Source organism: Acipenser ruthenus, chromosome 1 (genome assembly GCF_902713425.1).
Source record: "Acipenser ruthenus chromosome 1, fAciRut3.2 maternal haplotype, whole genome shotgun sequence".
In the NCBI taxonomy this organism is placed as follows: Eukaryota; Metazoa; Chordata; class Actinopteri; order Acipenseriformes; family Acipenseridae; genus Acipenser; species Acipenser ruthenus.
In genome coordinates, this window is record NC_081189.1 from 34208967 (window position 1) to 34232274 (window position 23308).

Below are 23308 nucleotides of genomic sequence, written 5' to 3' on the forward strand. Positions count from 1 at the left end.
CTTTCCTTTGCTGTCTTCCTCAAAACAAATTCAGAAGCCCTAATTATAATGCAAATTGATATTGAAATGGTTTCTTCTCACCGTTTATCCAATCCATCTTAAAGTAAAAACATGTGAAATTATAAAAGCAAACCTTAGATACACTCCTTGTATTCACTTAAGTGGATGTTAGGATTGTCATTATAATCCTTACACAGGAGAAGATTGTTTGGGCAATTTTATAAGCTCCATTTCTGGTTAATGTATTTTACTATATTACATGTATGAAGACAGGGAACAACTTAAATAATGACAAAGAGACATTTCTTGGTTGTCTTTGTAATTTTAATTCCCATAATTTAATGCTGAATGCTGACCACTTTCAAGAAAATAAACAAATCCAATTTACAGCACAGTACATTAAGGTATATATTTATATAATAATAACAATACAATTTAAAAAAATCAGTGTTGTCAGTTTAAAGTCACTAGCAGCATTATCTGAGTTACAGAACAAAGGAGAACTGAAACACAGCCCAGTCCACAAGTTAACAGATTTCAAAACAGCGGATGGATCCTCTATTATATCCTTGTATTCTAAAATGTACAGCACCAAGCCACCAGTTTCAGAAGAATGTGCCTTACGACAAATCAAATGAAATACTATTTTTGTTTAAACAATTTTGTTTTTTCACAAACCTATATATTAGTCTTTTGTTAAAAAATGGTAACGCGTGTTGTAATTCTGATATCATAAAACATAGAGCTTAACATACAACTGAAAGTAGTTAGTGTTTTCCGTAGTGCCAGAGATCCCAGTACTGTACTACAAATGTACTAGGTTATCATACTGACAAGATCACCTGCACCATTGGCTTGTGGCAGGAGGAACTCATCTGGTAGAGAAAACTGACCTTATTGGGTGGAATGGTTATATCATTCATTCAACAGTGTGTGTGCTTTAAAGAAGGGGCATTTAAGGTGGTCATTGGAGGCTACAGAGAAAAGCATCTCTAATATTGCAAATGGACAAAATCAGGGCCGGTAGGGTGAAATGCAACATTGTTTTTCGTTTATTCTTAGCAATCTGAAACTGGACAGCAGTGAATTACTGGTTTTGCTTTCACTACACTGAGTGGGAAACAAAATTACAAAGTGTGTACCTGGAATAAAAAAATAGTTTATGTTGAAAATTTTAAACTAAATCTGTCAGCAAACTCTGGGACTGAAAAGCTTGTTGACAGCATTTTAGGAAACTCAGGCTTGCATGAAATTTATGAAAACAATATCTGTATGGTGAAAACCATTTACTCATCCTGGAACGTTTGCCTTTCACACTGCACACTCGTGTTTGTTTTGTTCTGGAGGTTATTAAAATAAAATGAAAAATCAACCTAAAAAAAAAAAGTGTGCAGATATGGTATAAAAATATACTGTATTTCATACTGAAGTCTAAATCATAATGATAGTGTTAAATTGCATGGTAGTGGCCTATTTGTGAAAACAAAATATCTCTTTATGCAATGTAAAATAACCAAATTACTATACTAAAAATTGTGAATACTGTCATAATTGATATTCTATCTTTGGTACATTCGATTCTTCCTTATCTAAAATGGGTTGGAGGGAAATGCACCCTCAATAACAATACAACAAAAGAAAATGCCAATAGCTAATGCTTTATCTTGTTTAGAAAGTATTTACAGTAGAAATTACATTATAATACAATATTAAATGTCCAGTCCATCGTAAAATATACATGAACAGTAATCATTATGAAAACCTTTCTTAGTAAGCATGAACTTTGTTTATGGCGATATTACTGGATAGCCATACACTCCAACCCTCTCCCCCTCCCAATATGGCAGTGTTGGTAAATGAGTACCTTTTGTTAAAAACGAGATTCAGTACAAAAAATTGCCACTCAAATGATACAATATGTAAATTATTTTTTTGTTGTTTAAAAGATTACTACATAAAAAGAAATATATATATATCCTATGCAATATTACCCACAAACTTTCAATATGACTGAAGTAGTATTAATCACTAATAGTTATATAATAGTTATATATTTTTATTTATATATACTGCACCACATACATGTTATACCACATGCCACCAAAAATGACACAGATAGTGTTATGTATAGGTTAGATGTGGAAGATGAAAAAGCATGTCTGCTTTATGCACTTATTTGCTCTTTTTTCTTAAAAAAAAGGAAAGAAACGAATTTCTGACCCATTCCCGAGAAAGTCCCATCACTTTCCCACACCTCCATATTCTCCCATATGAACTCCAGCCTGTTATGGGATTATTCTGTCTTCTCCCTTGGTGTGACATTCAGACGAATGGAAGAATGCCATACATGAAAAGGGCCATGCAAGCAGCACTAAACAGCCCTGCCACAGGAACCGTCACAAACCAGGCCAGGAAGATATTCCTGAACAGATGCCAGTCCACAGCTTTCTTTGACCGGATCCATCCCACTGCAACTACCGAGCCCACCTGGACACGTGTCCAAGAAAAAAAAAAAAAAAATTAGAAAACAAACACACAGTCTGAGTGCAACATATACAGTGAGTGGCAGTGAACATCACCCGATACCACGAGCCATGATTTATAAGTTGTTTTATTTTTTTTGGCCCACTTCATTAATGATGCAACAGTTATATGTCTTTTTCCATTAATTGTGGCCAAAATGCCTGCAGGCCAGTGAACACTTATGAAATATAAGCTTGTGTTGATGACTTTCAATTTAATTGTAGCTAATTTTGCCAATGATATCTAGAGGTGGTGAAGGAGAGGGTGACATTTACTAGGTTATCTTACTCGGCTTCTATAATTTGGTTCCAAGATGGTAATTTAAAACATAGTTAAAATGATCAGACCTTCTCTACTTTAGTTAGTTAGTTGGACTACAATCTAAAACATACAGTCATTTATAAGCCACATTCCAGAGTTCTCAGTTTCGGTCGCTGGCTACTCAAATAAAATACAGCTTGCGTGGGGCAACACAGAAACCCCATGAGAACTCCATGTAGACGCTTACACTGTATACTGTGTGCAGTTCACAAAAACGGAAAGCTGCACTTATGCACAAAAAAAAGTGTATAAATATTTAATATTAACATTTTGCCAAAATCAAAATTATGCTAATAAAGACTGGATAAATCATGGTATGGAACATCTATTTGTAAAATGTATAAGGAAAAAGTTTGTTCTTCTATTTTGAAGCCAAGTAAGATAAAGCCAATCAATAAAAACAGTATAACCGACATTGGGGTCTATTAATGAACTAAACAGAGGCAGGTCTTAACACTTCTACTCTAAGTAAATTATTCCTGCTGGTTTTTTTTTGTTTTTTTTTTTTTTTGTTTTTTTTTTAAATCATGACTTCAAAAAAAAAATTTAATCAATTAATTACTACTTCCTACAGAAATACAGTAAAATCAGGTTGAGAAATATTAGTGTGGCAGTACTACTCCTGTTTAGATCATAAAAATAGATCCCATTCTACGGTACTGGCTTAAACATACATTTGCAACACAATAATAAAAAGCATGTGTTAGTTTTCTATGTTAAGGAAATCATATTATGAACTTAGATGCAAAAAGCTGGTTTAAATCAAGGGAACGAGGAGAAAAAAAGCAAGTCATTCCATTTTGGTTATTTTATTTAATTCAGCTATAATTGATAGAAATCGCTGCACTAATATTGCATTTTGCCTCTCAACCCACATTGCTAAAAATATTCTAGGTTTCTCAGACTCATGCCACTCCCTGAAGGAAGTTGGCAGAAACACTACATTGCCAAATTTTGAAGAAAGCTCCTACTATATGAAAAATAAAAGCCTTGTGAATTGACAAAATGTCTTTAACTTCTAAACTTGTTCATTTGCACACGTATGTTATAAAAACACAATGCTAGCAAATGAGCCAGGAAAGAATAGACACATTAGTGGAATACAGTACTGGACACACTGTAGTGTATACCAAGTACTTAAAGTGAAACAAAAGCGAGGCACTGCATTACACTACACGGATTAACTAAACCTCTCTCAAAATTAAAACATCTCTTTTTTTAGTTGTTCTCTTTCTAAAGTGGGTGGATGTTTCTCTATACAGATAAGGCAAAATGCAATAATTGGCAATTCTGCATTCATTTAATTTGGTGTATAATTGCTTTTGTTTTTTGCAGTTCTGTTTGATTGCCATTATCACTGCACACTCCAATACCTTGCAATGAGTGGAGCTTATTGGGAGGCCCACATTTGAGGCAACAAGCACAGTTAGAGCACTCATTACTTCAATGCAAAATCCACTGTAAAGAAATTAAACAAAAAAAATTAAAGTGAGGAAGGTGAAAGTTATCCCATATACCGCAGCATGCAGGGAGTAGCAGGGGAGGGGTGGCTGAATGGTTGATGTTATGATGATACCAGCGTCAGTTTCGAGGCTCTTGGTGGCTGCTTCAGATCAGTCCATCATGAAATGAACCAGCCCAACAGAAGAAGGCAGCTCTGAGACACACAAGTTTACTCTACTGGCATTACTATCATGAAGGGAAAATACACTCTTTAGGCTACGCTTTGCCTATGTACCTACTATTTTATAATGCTGTACTGTAGAGTCATTATGTTAAGAAATATTGATAATATCAGATTTAATCCATATTTATAGACTCATTAACTAATTATTTTGGTTTTGAGCCTTATTTGTACTAACCAAGCAAAACTAAAAGCTGTGTTATTTCGTATTGGTAGATTTATTTAAATTCCATTCCACTGAATTCTCTCAATTAGTTATTTATTTAAACATAGATTTATGTGATTACTTTCATTGGGTATGCCAGAATTATACATACTGCAAGTCCTGTAAACTGGGTCAAAATCATTGACACAGCTAGGACTTAAATCCCTGTACGGGATTTAATACGACATAATTGAATGTGATAACCATTCTAGAAAAAATTGTACTTTTTTGTAAAGTATCTTGAAATGTCTTGGTACAACAAAGCACTAAGTATATGAGCCTAAGTTGTTAAGTCGTTGTAGACGTTTACCATGTACTAATGGAATCTGTCTTCTCTATCTATCTATCTATCTATCTAGAGGACAGGTGTCCTCCAAAGACTACCCTGCATGGATGATTTAATCTAAATTGGTGCTCAAATAGGTCAAATGCACAAACTGCCCTTCGTTCTTCCCTCCTGTTCATTGCATGCCTTTCCTCGGGTGCCGTCACCTCAACGTGAACTGATCTGAGCAGCCGAGAGCGGAGGAAGCCAGACTGCAGGGGGCTGCAGTCACATGGCAGAGGCATACCTTGCAGTGTGTGGTACTGATAGGAAGTCCAATATTGGAGGCAAACACAACTGTGAGCGCCGAAGCCAGCTCAATAGTGAATCCACTGCGGGGAGCACAAAGAAACAACACTTGTTTTTCCAGCTATTGTTTTCAGAGTATCAGCATGCAGAATGGCATCTCTTCACCACAGAGCTTTTCTCCAGCCCTGTTTTAATATTTGTAGTATGTATGTGTGTGGATATAAATATACACAGTTGTAATCAAAAGTTTACATACCCCACTGGAAATTTATAATTTCTAGAAATGTCTCAAAACAGCGGATTTTAGGAAAAATCTTTTGCTGTTGTGGATGTGGAAAAAAAAAAAAAAAATCTACAAGAAATAGATGTCTACAATTAATTATTTCAGCAATCGTTTTGCAAAACTCCAAAAATGCTAATTCAGAAGTATTCATACCCTTTGATGCTATGATAGTATTGTCTACAAGGTGCTAGAAATTTAAATAATGCAGAACCTAATTCTAGAAAAGTCTAGAGAATGCTGGATTGTAGGTGAACATTCTTAGAGAGTATAACAGGGTTAGGCATAGGATGATTGCTGTCATTACCAATAAGTCAATATGGGAAAAAGTAAATAGCTATCTGAAGACCTTAGGCAGAAAATGATTTATTGTCATAAAGCTGGAGAAGGATACAGAAGATATACAAGCATTTGAGTATCCCAATTTCAACTATTGTTTCTAATTATCAAGAAGTACAAGACTCATGGTACTGTCACAACGCTCCCTGAGTCTGGAAGAAAGAAGGTTCTTTCACCAAGAACAAGTAGAAGAATTGTGAGGAAGATTAACAATAGTCTAAGTAAACTGGCTGCAAGTGGGACTGGGGTTTCCATTTCAACCATAGGTCGAGTATTGCATGGTGAAGGTGTCAATATTCGCTGGCCAAGGAAAAATCACTTAAAGTTTGCAAAATGACATTTGAATGATGGATACGAGTTCTGGTCGAAGGTCAGGCGTCAGGCGTTTGGAGAAAGTCTGGTGAGGCGTACAAAGAAAAGAACACCATACCTACTGTCAAGCATGGAGGTGGTAATATCCTTCTATGGGGCTGTTTTTCCGCTAATGGCACTGGAAATTTAGTTCCAATACATGCTAAAATGGATTCCATAGCATACCAAAAGATATTGGCCAATCATCTGAAACCCTCCGCTACAAAACTTGGTTTAAAAAGCGCAAACGGGACGTTCCAACACGACAACAATCCAAAGCAAACATCAAAATCTACTTCAGAGTGGTTAAAGAATAATAAAATCAAGGTTCTGGAATGGCCTAGTCAAGTCCCGATTTAAATCCGATTGAGAATCTTTGGTATGAGTTGAAGAAGGCTGTGCACAAGAGTCCTCGGAATTTGAATGAACTAGAACAATTTTGCGTTGAAGTGGTTATATAAAAAAATAAATAAATAAATAAATAAATAAATAAATAAATAATAATAATAATAATCACTGAAGAACATTGACAAATATCCTAATCATTTAAAAGACGTTATTGCTAAAGGTGCCCCGACTAGCTATTAATTATTTCCTTTTCCTTGTCAGGGTATGAATATTTCTGAATTAGCATTTTTGGAGCATTTTTTTACCTCATCCACAAAACCAAAACTTTTGCTACAAAAGATTTTTCCTATAATTTGTTTTGACTACAACTGTGTATATATATATATATATATATATATATATATATATATATATATATATATATATATATATATATATATATATATATATATATATATATATACACACACACACATATACAGTTGTAGTTTTAAAAGTGCAGTAATGATAAGAATAATAAGAAAAGAAAAGAAATACAAAAAGTCAATTTAACAGCTGTGCTGCTTGATACAATAAATACAAGAAAAAGAAACTAAATGGCTCCGTGACAAATCTAGATCAGAGATTAGCTTGGTTTAGACAGTTGGACCACACCATCAACTACTGCACTTCCAATTACAATGCCATCTCTTACTACATGGCATCTACATAAAACCCACGCCATAGGTACAGTACGTGCACCGAGCCTGCTGTAAATGAGAATAAAAGATGTTTAATTGTAAAGTATCATGAAGTAGTAATCTTTACGGTCCATTAAAAATACATGATTTTTTCAAGATACCATTTGATACGCTTTTGAAACACTTACAAATGATCTGATATCCTGGTATATTGCAGACAGGAGTTAACATAATAGAATATATAGTTAAGGTAAGGATCAATACAGTACCTCTATTAGGACTGAGGTTATTCGATGGACCACAAAGATGTGTTGTAAGTAACTTATTACATGCAGTTCCAGTGTAGGTTGATGTGATAAGAAATATAACCATTACCAATCAGTTCTAGAAAGTCTCTTTGTGGAATGAAAACCACACATTTAAAACAGTTACTGTGGGTCACATTCGAAAGTCTTCAATGTCAATATGAAAATGAGGCATTTCTATTTATATTGTATCTTCTTTTGTATCAGCCATACAGTAGCACTACAGGAGCTACACAATTGTGCAGTATTAAATGTCTTTTTTTGTATATGGCAAAATAGCTTGTGATCCTTATAAACAAATAATGAGGGCTTGAATTTCAGGTGAATCTATCTGCTGCGGGCCTATCTATCAGTTATTTCTAGCTAATATAAAACATTTGGAGAAGACCCTTCAGATTTTTTTCATTTACCTTTTTATGATAAATGGCATAACACAAGGTGTATGGGGAGGCAACAAATAGAATAACCCATTTATCATTACATTTTTTAAAATTGTATCTGCATACAAAACAATGCAGTTCGCTTTGTAGTACAAACAATTAAGGGGGACAGTGGAAAGTGGCAGCATCCCATTTAGATGGGACATACTATAATGCAAAGCGAGGGAAGGACAGGCAAGTCATATAATTTGCACTGGCATTGACCATGTCAATCCTCCAATTAACGTTACCAATGTGATGGTACGCTTATTCTGTATGGAAGTATTGTACTTTTTTTTCTTTAAAATTAAATGGTGTTAATTTTGATTGAACAATTAAAATTACACAACAACTGGAGGATCTAAAAACATTTCAAATAAAACTCACACAAAACAAATGGATACAGTATTCACAATGGCAGAAAATAATTCCAAATTTAAAAAAAAAAAAATTAAATTTGGGGAATGCCCAGATTTTGATCTTTGCCTATAAAATACAACATATATATAAAAAGAAGTTTCAGCTAATTGGAATTAAGGTCTGCAATCATTATGATGCAATTTAAGAGCGAGCACAGCAAAACAACATGTTTCCCCAAGAGCGTTACTTACCTGGAGGGGGTGATTGGGGTTAGGTCCTTTCCCATGGTCTGAATGACCCTTCGACCCCAAACCCATAAACCAGCGCAGATACCCACACCTCCGTAGAAGAGCAGCCAGACAGGGGTGGCAGCCTCTTGCATCACGCCGCCCTGATCATAGATCATCCACAGGGCAACCAAGGGGCCGATGGCATTGCTGCAGAGAAAATAGTACAGCTGAAGGCAAGAACCCTTCATTACAAACATAATCCCTTTACTGTATGCAGAGGACTTCAAATCAGCAATTCCAATGGATGATTTTTATTACCATCTACTGCAAATATCAATGAATCACTGCGTGTTTGAGAATTTTTTTTTATTTAAAAGTATGTAGGCAAACGTATTATCAAATTCTGCTCCCATGGGCACGGTTGTGTTTGAGCAAACGTTGGGTTTATATAGTAATGAGCTTTTTAAACACAAAGGCACCTGGTTAAATGTAGAAACTGATACCAGAAGTAAAGGAAGTCAATGCCAATAACCGAGGCTAATGGCATGCATCTGAAAACATTTCAGGAAGTGAACAAATGTCTAAAACCTATTCTGTAAATCTATATTATAAAAGGAAGGAACACAACAAGTTTTTATCAAAAAGCAAAAGAGAATGGTTGCTTTACCTGACGTCGTTGCCCCCATGTGCGAATGAACCGAAGCAGGCGGTGAGGATCTGCAGGAAGTGGAAGAGCAGGAAGACCTGGGGTTTGTCTTTTTCCTCCTTATCTTCCTCGGCTGTGTCCTCCGTGGGCACCATCGGGGGGGTCTGCATGGCGTCAGCTGCCAGCTTCATTTCCACGCCCCCCTCCTCCGCCTCAATCTCAGCCTCTGCCACCGCATTGCAGTAGCTGGAGTAGCTGTCGTAGCGGATGCGCTTCTTGGAGTAGGACACAGTGTCGCCCACCAGCTTCTCACTGTCCTCTGGAGCCACTGGCTCGACTGGCCGGAAGGCGGCTTGCACAGGCAGGCCACAGATTGCTGCCGTGTAGCAGGTGTAGCTGTTGTTGCGCCGCAGCAGGCGGTAATTGTTGTCAGCAGAAGGGGCCGTGCGGTCATCGTCCATCCTCCCCATGTGGATTTTGTGCAGCAGGTCCTTGTATAGACCAGAGTCCTTGTGTACAGTGTGATAGACATGCCCGTCACTGCGCATGTACCCATCGAAGCTGAAGGAGCCATTTGAGATGGGCGACTTCAAGCTGCCATTGGTCATGGAGGATGCCCTCCCTGGCAGGCAGACAGAGAGAGATTATTTTTTTTTTAACATAGGGATTTCAATAATACAATAGCCAGAAAAAGAAGACTTTCTCAAAACTCAAGCATACCAATTCAATTACATAATGTATATTAGATGAACTATGCACCCAATATCCATTGCCAGAAATGAAACAAAAAATAAAATCTCTGCAAGCATCTTCCAGCTCAAATGATGAGTCTTGTGAGTGAACACGATGCATTTATTTGGCACATTCCATGAAACAAAATCTCAAAACATTTTATAATATTCGATTTTAAACTGTAATGGGAGCTGGAGTCACCGAGGACAGAGTTTAAAAACAAAAAAAACACATGGGTACCCTGCTCTACATACCATATACCCTTCCGTTCGGGAAGACAGAGTTCCCATTGGCCAGAGGCTCTGGTTCCCCCAACTCCTCAGTGACCCTGCTGGTGAGAGGGACCACACACTCATCTGTCCCTTTCGCCCCCGGCAACTCCTTGAATACTGGGGCGTCCTCATCCTGGATCTTGTCAAGACTCTCGTCAGATATCCTTGACAGGGAGTTTGCCTTCTTCTGTTGACCTAAAAAAAAAACAAAAAAAAAAAACACAACAGCACTGTAGTGGCTTGACAGCTCTAGCTCCCCACCTACAATTTACAGCTGAATAGAATGTACACCAAGAGCTTTTCATACATGTTGAATATACAAATAAATGTAATAACACATTTTAAAAACATTTCCCACAAATTTAGAATGACAAATTGTATAATAATAAAAAAATGGGTAAAACATTAAGGTCAGTTCATAAAACCAACCTCATCCTTAACCTTTAACACTCAATCATAAAACTATTGAGCTTGTGAATGACAATTTAAATGGTAAGATCATAGCTTTACTTCCAGTACCCATTGTGAACTGATGAGCATCAACAAAGCGGGAGATACTTACTTGTAAGTTTTCTTCTCAACCAGGGACATACCACAAACCACACTAAAGCAGCACACACTAGTGAGCCGGCTAATGTTATCAGAAATATCGCCCACACAGGAAGTAACTCCAGTCCCAGTACTATATGGAAGCAAAAGAAGAAAAGTTAAAATAGTCTTCATCCATTTAATACAGACAGAGTATAGCTACGGCCAGTTGATAGATTTACAAAAGGATGCATTTCCCTGCTGAATATTCCAGCAGCTGTTCTGATGGCTGTACTTAATGAAAGAAAAGAAAAAAATAGAGCAGCCTTTAATTACAACAACAAGTACAAAAGTAAAAATGTCCAGATGTATTTGTATTGTTTGCAGGAATCAGCTTAGGGCTGTAAAACAAAAAGAATCCAATGGAAATTTCCAAATGCCCTACTCATTAAAAGTTGAAAAGAGCTACTTACGTGTGTAAGCAGTTTTCTAGCCTTCCCAAGTCTTAAGTTTGTTTACTTTGTGCCAACCAGAGCTTTGCCATTTCAACTTAAACAAACCCTTTTCAAAAAGCAGCTTTAGGGAAACAACTGGGGCAGCAAATTGCTACAGAACCAAGCCATGCAGACAGAGGGTACTTACATGGCGCTCCTGTATACATGATTGAGAAGGTGTTAATCCCTATAGTAGCAGCATAGAAAATAGGAAGAGCGCGAAGGCCATTGGGCACTGGGTCATCCTAGACAAGGGAGGAAAAAATAAATAATATTAGAGGCTTTAAGGTGCAGTCACTGTGGTCTACCCTGTGCAAAATACAGACAGGTGCAATTCCAGTCCTCGAGGTCCAGATGTCTCCTGGTATTTGTTGTACCTATGCCCTGCATACTCGCCTGTAACTGAACCTCCTTCCAGTTCTCAATCAATTGATTATTTGTGAGGCCTAGAAATCCTGGAGGATTACAGACTTTGAGAACCTGATCAAAAGCTTACTTAGGCACACCTGAGCTTGTTACTTATTGGTGGTTCCTAGTTTTTGGAGAAACACAGAACGGATCAAGTTAGTATTCAATATTATACTATTCATTTCAAACCCTCAATTCTGTAGTCAACAAACAGCAACTAATTTGATTGTTCTAAATAACACAAGTTGTGTTCAATAATTCAGTGTTACTGGTGAATACCTACACATTAGTATTCAGACTGAAGCTAGGGTATGAATGCAGCTAGAAGCAGAAAACAAAGTCTGTCGGCAACCGCTACTAAACGATAATCACAGGAGGAGACAATAAACACTTTAAAAAAAATAAAAAAAATCTAGACAAGTATAAAAGGTATGCTATATGACAGGTGTCCAATTTACATTCCTAGAGGAGAATGCATTCAAATTAATAATTACATTTAAATAATCCAATAATATCTCTCTCACACACACACATTGGTACCTCTATTGAGGAGACCATGTGGTTCTCAGGATCTCCAATGAATTAGATGACTTACCTTGTTTAAAATGAAAAATCTGATGAGGAGAAAGAGGAACCCAGACATCAGACCAGACAGCAGAGGAGAAATGAACCAAGAGGCAACTGGATAAATAAACACAAAAACACTCAGTAAAGAAACAGAAACATTTTGAACTACTGCCCCCCCAAAAAAAGAATATATATCATAAAACCATGTTGTCTGTGAAAGGGTGAAGGCAGGAGAAACAACACACAAAACCCAAATCTGACACAGCATTAAGAGAAACAAATATTCTGTAATACACAGAACAAACAATATTACTAAATCCAAGCATTCAACGTTTAGTGACATTAATTATTAAATATATATTTAAACTAAAAAAAACTGGGGAAACAAGGTCAAGTGAAAATGAAATAAGGTATTGTCTTGCAAAAAAAGAAAGATTTGCCAGTCAACATAGTTATTCCACATACTTTCACACACAAAAGGAAATGTCAATTACCAATCTTGACTAGCTGCATCCACTGAACACCTTGGGTACCAATTGCAACCAGCGAGAAACCAATGGTGGCTCCCACGATACAGTGCGTGCCGGAAACGGGCAGCTTCAAGAAGGAAGCAATGAGCTGCCACACTGCAGAGCCTGTCCAATGAGAGACACGGGAGACCAAGGTTAGATAGTACAGTGTATATATAGACTTGGTACTCTAGTCAGAAGCTATAATTTGACCAGCCTTTACCTTCATACCCATTTTGAAAAGTTGTTACAATTACAACACATACATATATATACACACACACACATATACATATATACAGTGCCTTGCAAAAGTATTCAGACCCCTGACCAATTCTCTCATATTACTGAATTACAAATGGTACATTGAAATTTCGTTCTGTTTGATATTTTATTTTAAAACACTGAAACTCAAAATCAATTATTGTAAGGCGACATTGGTTTTATGTTGGGAAATATTTTTAAGAAATACTGTATATTTCAGAAATAAGGCACTGTATATATATTATACACAGCACACAATCCAACCTCATTCTTTATATAATGCGATACAAAACCAGACCCCCCTTTACATAATCAACACATAGACAGAAGCACCGTCAAGTGACACTAAAAACAAACAAAATGGTCAAAATGGACTAATTTGCTTGACTGTAGCTGGAATCAATTCCACTGGATTGGAGAAATCAGTTAATCTTTAACCTAATTTAGTTCAGACCTCATCCACTCTCAATTCCAAAGGATATCCAGTCACAGGGAAGAAACAGGAACATTGGATGACAAGAACAAATATCATCAATTGGCTGGAAGAGTGGAATTTGATTAATATTTTTTATAAATGTCTCAGGATGGTGCAGTCCCACGTTAGCATGGATATACAGAATCACTTTAGCTCTAAAAACAGTACTGTGCATTCAGTTTAAACAGACTCTACAACGCACCTGCATCCTATTAAAGTATTAAAGTGACTTAATAGTTTGATATGCACTCTATCATCTGAGATTTAAAACTACTTTATCTGAACTACACTCCTATTCCGGGGGATACTGAACTTTGCTTTGCATGGAACTCTGTCATCGTTATGAATGTAGACTGTTTATAAAAAGCAGCCAACTTTCATTCAGAAGAGATTATTTTAGTAAAATGTATTTCAATGCACTCTTCAAAGTAATTGTTTTGTAGTCCGTTATGGGGAATTTAGATACAAATCTTCCTTTCTCAAGCACGCAACAGATAACATTGGATGCAAACAAATCACGCTAAAGTCCTATTATACTTCTGTATTCTCATTTTGTATTTCATCTATTTAAAAAAAGTAAGTGGCACGTTCGTTCAAGTGATCTGAAATATCCCTGTGTAAAAAAAAAGAAGTTCATAAACTCTATTAAAAAAAATGTATCACAAAAAGTAAAAGAATAACCAAGAACCAAGGGCCTGATTGTCCTCTGTGGGCAAGTTGCCCATGTCATACATTTACTGTGGAGTGGGCAATTTGCCTGGAATTTGCCCACAGTGGAAAATGCAGGTCAGGGGCTTCTTGGATTAGAAATGGAAGAAGCACAAATGCATAAAAGAATCAAAGTTGCCACGAGCAACAAGAACTGAGGCTGATATTAAATACGTATTGTGGCACCGCTATTCTTATATGTACCAAATAAAAAGTTAATGTGTGTGTGTATATATATAATAATGGTAAAAGTCAGAATATTGGCAAACCTTAAGATAACACTTTACCAGTAAATCTCATAAATAATCAAGTGCCTTTGGCTGGTAATTACCAAATTTCTTGCTTTTGTGCATTGTAAAGAGTCAGGAGTCCTGTGTAACTCCAACTGCCACAAGTCTACCATGCTGCAGTAAGTAAATATCTATTTAGTGTTTGTATGTCGCGTTGTGTCAGTGTGATTTTCTGTTGAAAAAACCAAGGTCCTAAATGATTTAATTTGCATTTAACAGAATGATATTTTTCATCAAACTACTATGTATTTGGAGTACAATATCCTTCAACACCATTGTGAATTCTTTTATATGCAAATTTACCAGAATGTTGATTGTTCTACATAAGTGGATCACAATGTTGTTCAGTACCATGTTGAAATAGTTTAAAATGCTCAATTGTGCATTACTATAAGCTCATTAAATGATTATGTTGTTAATGGAAAATGTGTATGCAGAAATAAATATATTCTTCGACAAAACAATTATTTTTTTAATTGACAATTTATATGCAGGAATAAATACATTCTTCAATGATATACCTGCATTTACCAAGAAGCTTCGGTAAATCATAAGATTTACCAGTAGATGTCCGGAAAGCAATTTCTTCATAATTTCAGACATTTACCACTTTATTTTGTAAACGTTGACATTTACCAGTAAAACGTAAGATTGACCGAATTTAGACTTTTACCGTAACATAAAAACTTATATATAAGGGCTGCTCTGATTAATCTACTAAAAGAGTTGATTGCAGATTATTTTTTTTACAATTTAAATCAAGCAGAATTTTATTTTTGTATATAAAATAAAATCAACCAATAGAAGATCTGCATTTTTTCCGTGGCAGTCAAATCATAAGTGCATAAACAGTTGGCCTTTAGTAAGTTTAACCAAAGGGAGAGTCAAAGATCTGCTCCTTGTTATACAGGTGTCCAATCATGAGTGAGCAGAGGCGGGACATAATTGGGAGTTTAACCAATGGGAAAGTCAAAGATCTGCAGTGGTTTTACAGCTGTCCAATCATTAGTGAGCAGAGGCAGTTTTTATTATTATTTTATTTTTATTTTTATTATTTTCTCCCCAATTTGAAATGCCCAATTATTTTTAGGCTCAGCTCACTGCTACCACCCCTGTGCTGACTCGGGAGGGGCGAGGATGAACACACGAAGCGTGTGCCGTCAGCCACCCGTTTTTTTACACTCTGCAGACTCACCGTGCAGCCGCCTCAGAGCTACAGCGTCGGAGGACAACGCAGCTCTGGACAGCTTACAGGCAAGCCTGCAGGCGCCCGGCCAGACTACAGGGGTCGCTGGTGCGCGGTGAGCAGAGGACACCCTGGCCGACCTAACCCTCCCTCCCTCCCTCCGGACGACGCTCAGCCAATTGAGCGCCGCCCCCTGGGAGCTCCCGTCCACGGTCGGCTGTGGAATAGCCTGGACTCGAACCGGCGACGTCCAGGCTATAGAGCGCATCCTGCACTCTAGCGAGTGCTTTTACTGGATGCGCCACTCGGGAGCCCCCTTCGAAGTAATATTTTGAATTGCTTTTTACAAATAATAATAAAATAAAATGTCATAAGATAACAGAGACATTGTAGTCGATTTGTTTAAGAATCACATTTTCAAGAAGAACTTTCTCCGAAAAAAATGGAGGTAGGCCTATACACCACAAATACCTAAACTGACACAGGAAGGGGAGGGATGGGATATACTTGCCACATCCAAAATTGAAATTATGAAAGGTATCCATGGCTTACCGGTAGCTGTCAATTAAAAAAAGAGTATAACTGCTGGACCTGTATTTTGTTCAGTGCAGAAAAGGCGATATGGAACAGCACTGGTTACAGCAATCTAGGATGTCTATTGAAGTCAGCACAAAAACATGAGCAAGCCACCGTTACACTCAAAACCTTTGGACAAACCTGGATTGATGTTCAACTCTATGGAGCAGAAGCGTAGGGATACAATACATCACAATGAGCAAGTAAGAAAAACCTGTGGGGTTCTAAACACTTGATTGATTCTGTTGTTTACCATGGCAAGCAAGAACTGGCACTCAGAGGGCACGATGAAGGCACCAATTCTTCAAATAGAGGTAATTATGTGGAATTACTTTCTCTGGTTTCTGACTACGACAGCATGTTAAGCAATCACTTGTCAATAGCCACAGTATTCTCGGGTACCTGTAACACGATTCTGAACGACTTAAATCTCTTCAGTGCCTCAGGTTCTGCTAGATGCAGAAGTACAAGCAGGAAGCCAAGTACGTAGCTATATGGTAGATCAAACAACCGATGTTGGAAATGCAGCTCAGCTGTCTTGTGTTTTTAGGTACTAGTATGTGATTGACAGTGGCCCGAAAGAACAGTTCTGTGAAAATGTGTTACATTTACTAAAATAATCATAGAAATGCTTTTAAAAAAGAACAAGTTCCTTTTTTTTTTTTTTTTTTTATTCTATTGACTTTTTTAGTATTACTATGCAGGACAGCCCCTATAATACCAATAACTAATGCCCATAAAATTAACCTATCAAAATTTGTAATCGACTGACGTAATTGTAATTATAATATATATATATATATATATATATATATATATATATATATATATATATATATATATATATATTACACACATACATACATACACACACACAGATATATACATGCAGTCTAACCTGCTGAAGTGCATAACCTACTTTTGAATATTTATACACTTAAAACAGAGTATGTACTTAAGCAGGTTGGTGATCTGTGATCCCAATTCCTATTATTAAATACTACTGTACCAGTAACACAATTAAGTATGTTGCAGTCCTAACCAATTACAGTTTCTCTGAGGATTCATTTAATTCAGGCCAACAATGAATTATGTTACTTGAATAAGAAAATACAGACCACTAGTTTATAATATATTTTACTTAAATGTACAGTAAACAATGATCAATGGGATGCACACATTAAAAAAAATACCCCTTTTTATTTTTAAAAAATGAAATGGAAATTATTACTGTATGTATATCGCAATAATTTACCACTCACTCTGAAAACATTCATAGTTTCGTCACACATCTACATGTCATTTTAGTCTACTTAAAAACAGAATAGAAACCATTATCAATACACCTTTAACAAATACTGTGTTCATTTCAACAAATCATAGTCCTTTACAATCTCTATGAAAAGTCTCACAGTTTCCTTTTATGCAGTCATTTCAATGTGGGAATATATTGAAAGCAGTCACGTTCCTGACATAGGGAGTAAGTAAAGCGGGGTTCTGAAAAATACGGCATTTCACGTCCCCACATGGTGCTGCAACTGTTTAAATAATGTACCTGTAATTTTTCTTTTCATTGTAAACATCCTGACAACTTTTTACATTTATAACTTTCAAATCTGTTCAAAATGTCCGCCTAGTGCACTGGGGTTTGAGATCTGTCCTCTAAATCACTGCAGGAAGAGTGATTTAAAAAAAAAAAAAAAAAAAACAACACACCCCCACTGGCTTTTCTGTTCCGTGCCACATCATGGATCGTTATTGCTGTGTTACCCGTTTGACAATGTGGACAATAATCCTTAAACTGTCAGTGCACTAGAGCAGCCATTTTGAAAAGAGCTTTGAAACTGACTTTAGAAGTTATAAGTGTAACAAGTTGTCAGGATGTTAACAATGAAAAGAAATGACAGGTACGTTATGTAAACAGTTGTAGCAACACGTGGGGATGTGGAACGCTAGATTTTTCTTAAATGGGGTACATTTAATGATGCAGCATTGGTAATGGTGTTGGATTTTGGAATGAAATATACCGGTATATATGAATAGTGTTGCTAAAATTAAAATTTAATCCCAGCCTGAATGCAACTTTCATATGCACTTCCACCCTACATAGTATTAAGATCTTGATGCTCAAAATAAGGGTATAATGGTGGGAGCAGAGTAGAGGATGATCTAAAAGAGTACAAGTGTGTGTCTAGGTACTTCGATATCACTCTAACCCTTTAAAAGGTCTATACTATTGCATGCCCAGACTTGTGCTCACATATTCATCTCACAGTTCACCATAGATGTATGAATGTTTTTCCAGTTCTCCAGCAGTTCTTCATTCACCTAACCTCAGGAATAGTTCTACTGAGTTGCCATATTGTCTAATGTAAAGGGTTGTGGGCAAATATTCAATAGGTGTGTATTTGGATTTATCCAAGTTTGCAGGGTTTAAAACTTTGGTTCTTTATAATGGAAATAATGTTAATCTTTATGCTTCATAAATGTTTAGATTTTCCTGCACTGCCACCTCTGCACTACAGTATATATGCGGGTCAAAATGCCTCCCGTTGCTGCACTGCTCCTTTCTGGCTCTGGTTTCAAAGCTAATCCCCCTTCTCGACTGCCTGGCCTGCAGTCACGTTTCGAATGTCAGATGGGTTTGGCAACTTCAAGTTTCTGATCTATGTAATGACTTGGCTCACGTTTCCCTGCCTATGTAACTTCTGCTCTTATGTCAGCCAAACCATTCCCCTTTTAGAAAGCATCACGAAGAAAGGAAAAGCTACACTTAGTTTGTGGTTACAGTTAGCACCGTGGCTAGTTGCTCCAAAATTACTTTGAGGAGTTAGTTGAGAATTGTCTGTCAAAAGCTTCCAGGACGTCGAGAGTTCGAGTCCAGGCTATTCCTTTGCCAACCGAGGACGGGAGCTTCCAGGGGGCAGCGCTCAATTGGCAGAGCGCCGCCCGGGGGGAGGGAGGGAGGGCTAGGTTGGCCAGGGTGTCCTCGGCTCATCGCGCACCAGCGACCCCTGTAGTCTGGCCATGCGCCTGCGGGCTTGCCTGTAAGCTCCCCGAGAGCTGCATTGTCCTCCGACGCTGTAGCTCTTGGGTGGCTGCATGGTGAGTCCGCAGTGTGAAAAAAAAGCGGTCGGCTGATGGCACACGCTTCGGAGGACAGCGTGTGTTCGTCTTCGCCCTCCCGAGTCAGCGCAGGGGTGGTAGTGGTGAGCTGAGCATAATAAAATAATTGGCGATTCCAAATTGGGAGAAATTAATAAAAATAATTGTCAATGACAAAAAAAAGAAAGCTTCCAGGTGATGTTAAGATATGTTTAATTAACACCACCTTGCAGTTTACTCTTTATAAAATGTTTAACCCAAACCTTTGTTTTCTTATCTTCTCCTCCACAGCTTTTCATTCCCCATGCAAACGGATTTGTTTCTGTTAATTTCATTCAGTCTCAGCAGCTGTGTGTTAGAACTCATTCTCATGTCCTGCAGCAGGCCAGAGAACAGCATGGGTACAGTAGGGCATATAAAATCAGTACTTTACTGCAAGTGTGGCATATAGGTTAGTACTGGGGAATTAATGTAGAATTGTGTGTAGGGAGAGCAACCATGGAGGCAACGTTCACAGCAGCTAGAAAATCAGTAACAGTTAACCCTACAAACCTGTACGTGTGTCTATTTATTGGAGACATAATAACAGAAATTACAGAAGACAGGGTTTAAAACCGACAGCATCTACAGTATGCAGCACCAACCATCAGGGAAAACAGAATCCAGTTTCCATTTAGCAAGCCATAATTTATATGACTTCCTCTGTGTGATTTCTGTACTGCATGTGACATTTCTGTTTTCACAATTAAAACATGATAATAATAATAATAAAAGGCCACACTCAGGAGAATGAGGTACATTGTTATTCCAAATGGTGTAATGACTGCATTGCAGCAGTTTTGGAGACGCAGGAGAAATTATACTGTATACCAGAAGGAAAAAAAGTCAATGAACCAAAAAATGCAGTTCCTACACTACAGTCTACCACTCCTATGCTTAAACATGAACGGTTACCAGTGACAAAAAAGCACAAAAGAAATAGAACACGAATATGCTATCCTACCACTGGCCACGTACATGGGAAAACTGTTGCATGCCATGTGTAAGTAACCAGTTCTATAAAGATAATCTTCTGTGCGCTGCCAATTGGAGATATTGGAGTCCATTCGATTTGACTTCATAGCAACAGATTTAAATAATGATATTGTTTATATCATTAGAATGGTACCCACTGCCATTTACATGTCTACACCAGTTATTCAATACACTGGTTCTTAGTTAGCTTTCTTTTTCAGTTGTACCTCATGCTTTAGGTTTGATTACCTTGTTTTTGATACATTGTTGACACATCGACTGAAACATTCCAAAGGCTGCTGGAAATCAATCAAGTTATCTTTCGATCCCATGCTTCCAGCAGCATTTTCTCTCATTTATAAATTTAAAATTATAGGATTTCCTTTCATACAAAATTTAAATAGAGTGTAGTTGTCTTTAAACCAGGATTTGAGACAAGTATAGCTAAAAGTACTGCATCTGTGGTAAAAACTTACTAAAATAACATAATGCCATGCTTTTAAATACTGAATGAATGGAATGCAGCCTACTTACCAGCCATGGCGCTGACCTCCCCGGCCATCAGCGCGTCCACACTGTTGTTATAAAGGCCGACGTCTATGATGCCCTTTCGTATGGTTTCTCCCACCTTGGCCCCTAGCAGCACTGAGCCGAGGGTCTCAAATATCGAAGCCAGGATGCAGGCCTGCCGCAAAGTCACCACCCCGGAGCCCACGGCTGTCCCAAATGAATTGGCCACATCATTGGCACCGACAGAAAAGGCCAACACAAAGGCAATGATGAAACCCAGGATCACCAACCACAAGTAGTTTTCCATATCCATCTTGGATTATTTTTTGTGTGCAAAGCAATTAAACAAAGCAATGTATCTTAACAAAAAAAAAATGCTTGAAGATTTATAAAACACAATTTGTGTAAACAAATGTTTGTTGTTTTTTTAACTTCTTCCCCTTTAATTTAACAAAGTCGCTCTGTAGTGTTCAAGGGGTAGAAGAACTGCTAACTGGTGGTTTTCAGCACGTCAGCACAGTTTGTTTTGGGTGCCGTCAGCTGGACACATTCCATATTTTGCTCCCCGAAATGGTACAGCAGAGATGTCCCTTTCCTGTGTAAAAAGGAGAGAGAGAGAAAAGAAACATTTAGTTTGAGTGGCAATATGTTTCCCGCTGTATTGTATACTGTAACAAATTCTGGTGTTCCAAAGATATGAAAATGGCTTCAAAACTGCTAAAGATATCAGATCACGCCACCTGACTCTTCCAAATGTCAAACACAGCAATAGGCCTATAATGAGGGGCACAAGTGTTGTAGCAATGAGAACATGTCAACACGGTGCAAACATTTTTTTTTTCAAATGGGTAACTATATTTAGAGGTTCATGTTGAACATTATATAACATAATACAGGTTTCACGTGCAAGAATAAATGAAGGGCTTGAAGGTTCAAATTAATACATAAAATATACAATTTTTTGACATCAGGGATCAGACACCAAATAAAGTACCGAGATCAGGATGTGTCTTTATGGGGATTAATCAGATATACCCCCCCACCTCCTCCCACTTGCAGTCAAGTGTAATTTACGTTAATAAATTATTCAGCAACAGGCAGTGTCCAGTTACTTCTTATAATTAAGCATTTTTGAATGGATAAGTTACATAACCATACTGTATATCTTACAACCTGACAGATCACTTTTACAATAACCAACTGTCACAGACTTAGAAATTCCTAATCAGAAGATAACTTTTGTGCACTCTAATTCAAAAGATAAAATTTAGAAGGCCCTAAAAGAAGTAGTTTGGCTGTTGTCAAGAGGATTGACTTGAGCAATCCCATTTGAAGCACTCGGGGGAGGGGGACACCTTTAGTGCGTTCCGGTCAAATTAGACGCTTCTGAAGAGATGTGACGCAGCACACAGAAACAAAACGAACTGTCCTGATCCCACTGCGAAGCTATGACAACTAGTACCAAAATCAGTAGAAATCAGAGAACTACATTTCTGATAAAATTGAGGTGGTGGGGGGGGGGGGGGGGGGGGGGAGGATACCGTTTCAAATGCTCCTACAAAAACAGACACTCAGCTGGAAAAGGAGACCATTGTAAAGCATAATACGACACACTAACTAGTATTTGCCTGGTGGTGGCAGCGGAAGGTAATACAAATCAACCAGCAGTACAGTAGACAACACAGCAACAGCCCATCTTTTAAAAAAAAAAAAAAAAAAAAAAGAAATAGCCAGTACATCTTTGTGGAGTGACAGTGCAGTACCGTTCCGTTTATCCACCCACACAGACTCAATAACTTACAAAAAGCAGGACATTTTACCAGCCTGCAGTAAACCCCAGCTAACAGCAGTACTCCAGTGATAGGTACAGAGCAGAAGTAGAACTTTGACTTAAATGGGACAAGGATTGGAAGCCAGGAGATCCAGTGAAAACAGTACTAACACCCCAAAAAACCACAATTAAAGATGTTGCATCCCCAATCAGTTCTGCAACAGGGTTAGGGAAAAACCTGGAAAGTATAAAACACAAAAGGGGTGCAATAACCAAAATGAACAAACAGAACATTCCAATACAGCAACATCTACTGAAGCACTAGAATTGCTACAGACGTTTGTTCTATAAACCAATTCAAGTATACGACAGGAAAAAAAAGCGTTCCCCTCAGTTAATTTTAAGCTTGAAATTACTTGCTTGACAGAAGTCCAAAGCAAGATCTACCAAGTACTAAAATCCATTCGACTAATACAGTACCGTAATGCACAGTACATTTCTTTTGTTGTTCATCAATATGGCCAATTTCTAATTTCTAATGCTGCTACCAAAAATTCAAAATCCTTCTACAGCCACCCACACAGATACCTTCCACCCTAAACTGCTGTAACAAACAGAGTCATTGCATCCCAAA

General features: G+C 37.5%; 1 protein-coding gene across 7 annotated transcripts in view; it reads right to left on the reverse strand.

Moving 5' to 3' along the window:
- Positions 1 to 302: 302 nt before the first annotated feature.
- LOC117420965 (sodium-dependent phosphate transporter 2-like) overlaps positions 303 to 23308 on the reverse strand; it is a 60674-nt gene continuing 37668 nt past the window's right edge. For 6 of the 7 annotated variants that reach the window (XM_034034776.3, XM_034034781.3, XM_034923380.2 and 3 more), the window contains 10 exons: positions 20928 to 21498; positions 12761 to 12901; positions 12295 to 12380; positions 11440 to 11536; positions 10832 to 10951; positions 10252 to 10464; positions 9287 to 9887; positions 8641 to 8826; positions 5306 to 5390; positions 303 to 2487 (listed from right to left, as the gene is read on the reverse strand). In XM_034034776.3, the coding sequence (XP_033890667.1) occupies positions 2323 to 2487; positions 5306 to 5390; positions 8641 to 8826; positions 9287 to 9887; positions 10252 to 10464; positions 10832 to 10951; positions 11440 to 11536; positions 12295 to 12380; positions 12761 to 12901; positions 20928 to 21216 (1983 nt within the window). In that variant the 5' untranslated portion in view covers positions 21217 to 21498 and the 3' untranslated portion in view covers positions 303 to 2322. Of the gene's footprint in view, positions 2488 to 4217; positions 4303 to 5305; positions 5391 to 8640; positions 8827 to 9286; positions 9888 to 10251; positions 10465 to 10831; positions 10952 to 11439; positions 11537 to 12294; positions 12381 to 12760; positions 12902 to 20927; positions 21499 to 23308 lie in introns of all 7 variants that reach the window. The other variant, XM_059024095.1, reaches the window with a different exon arrangement.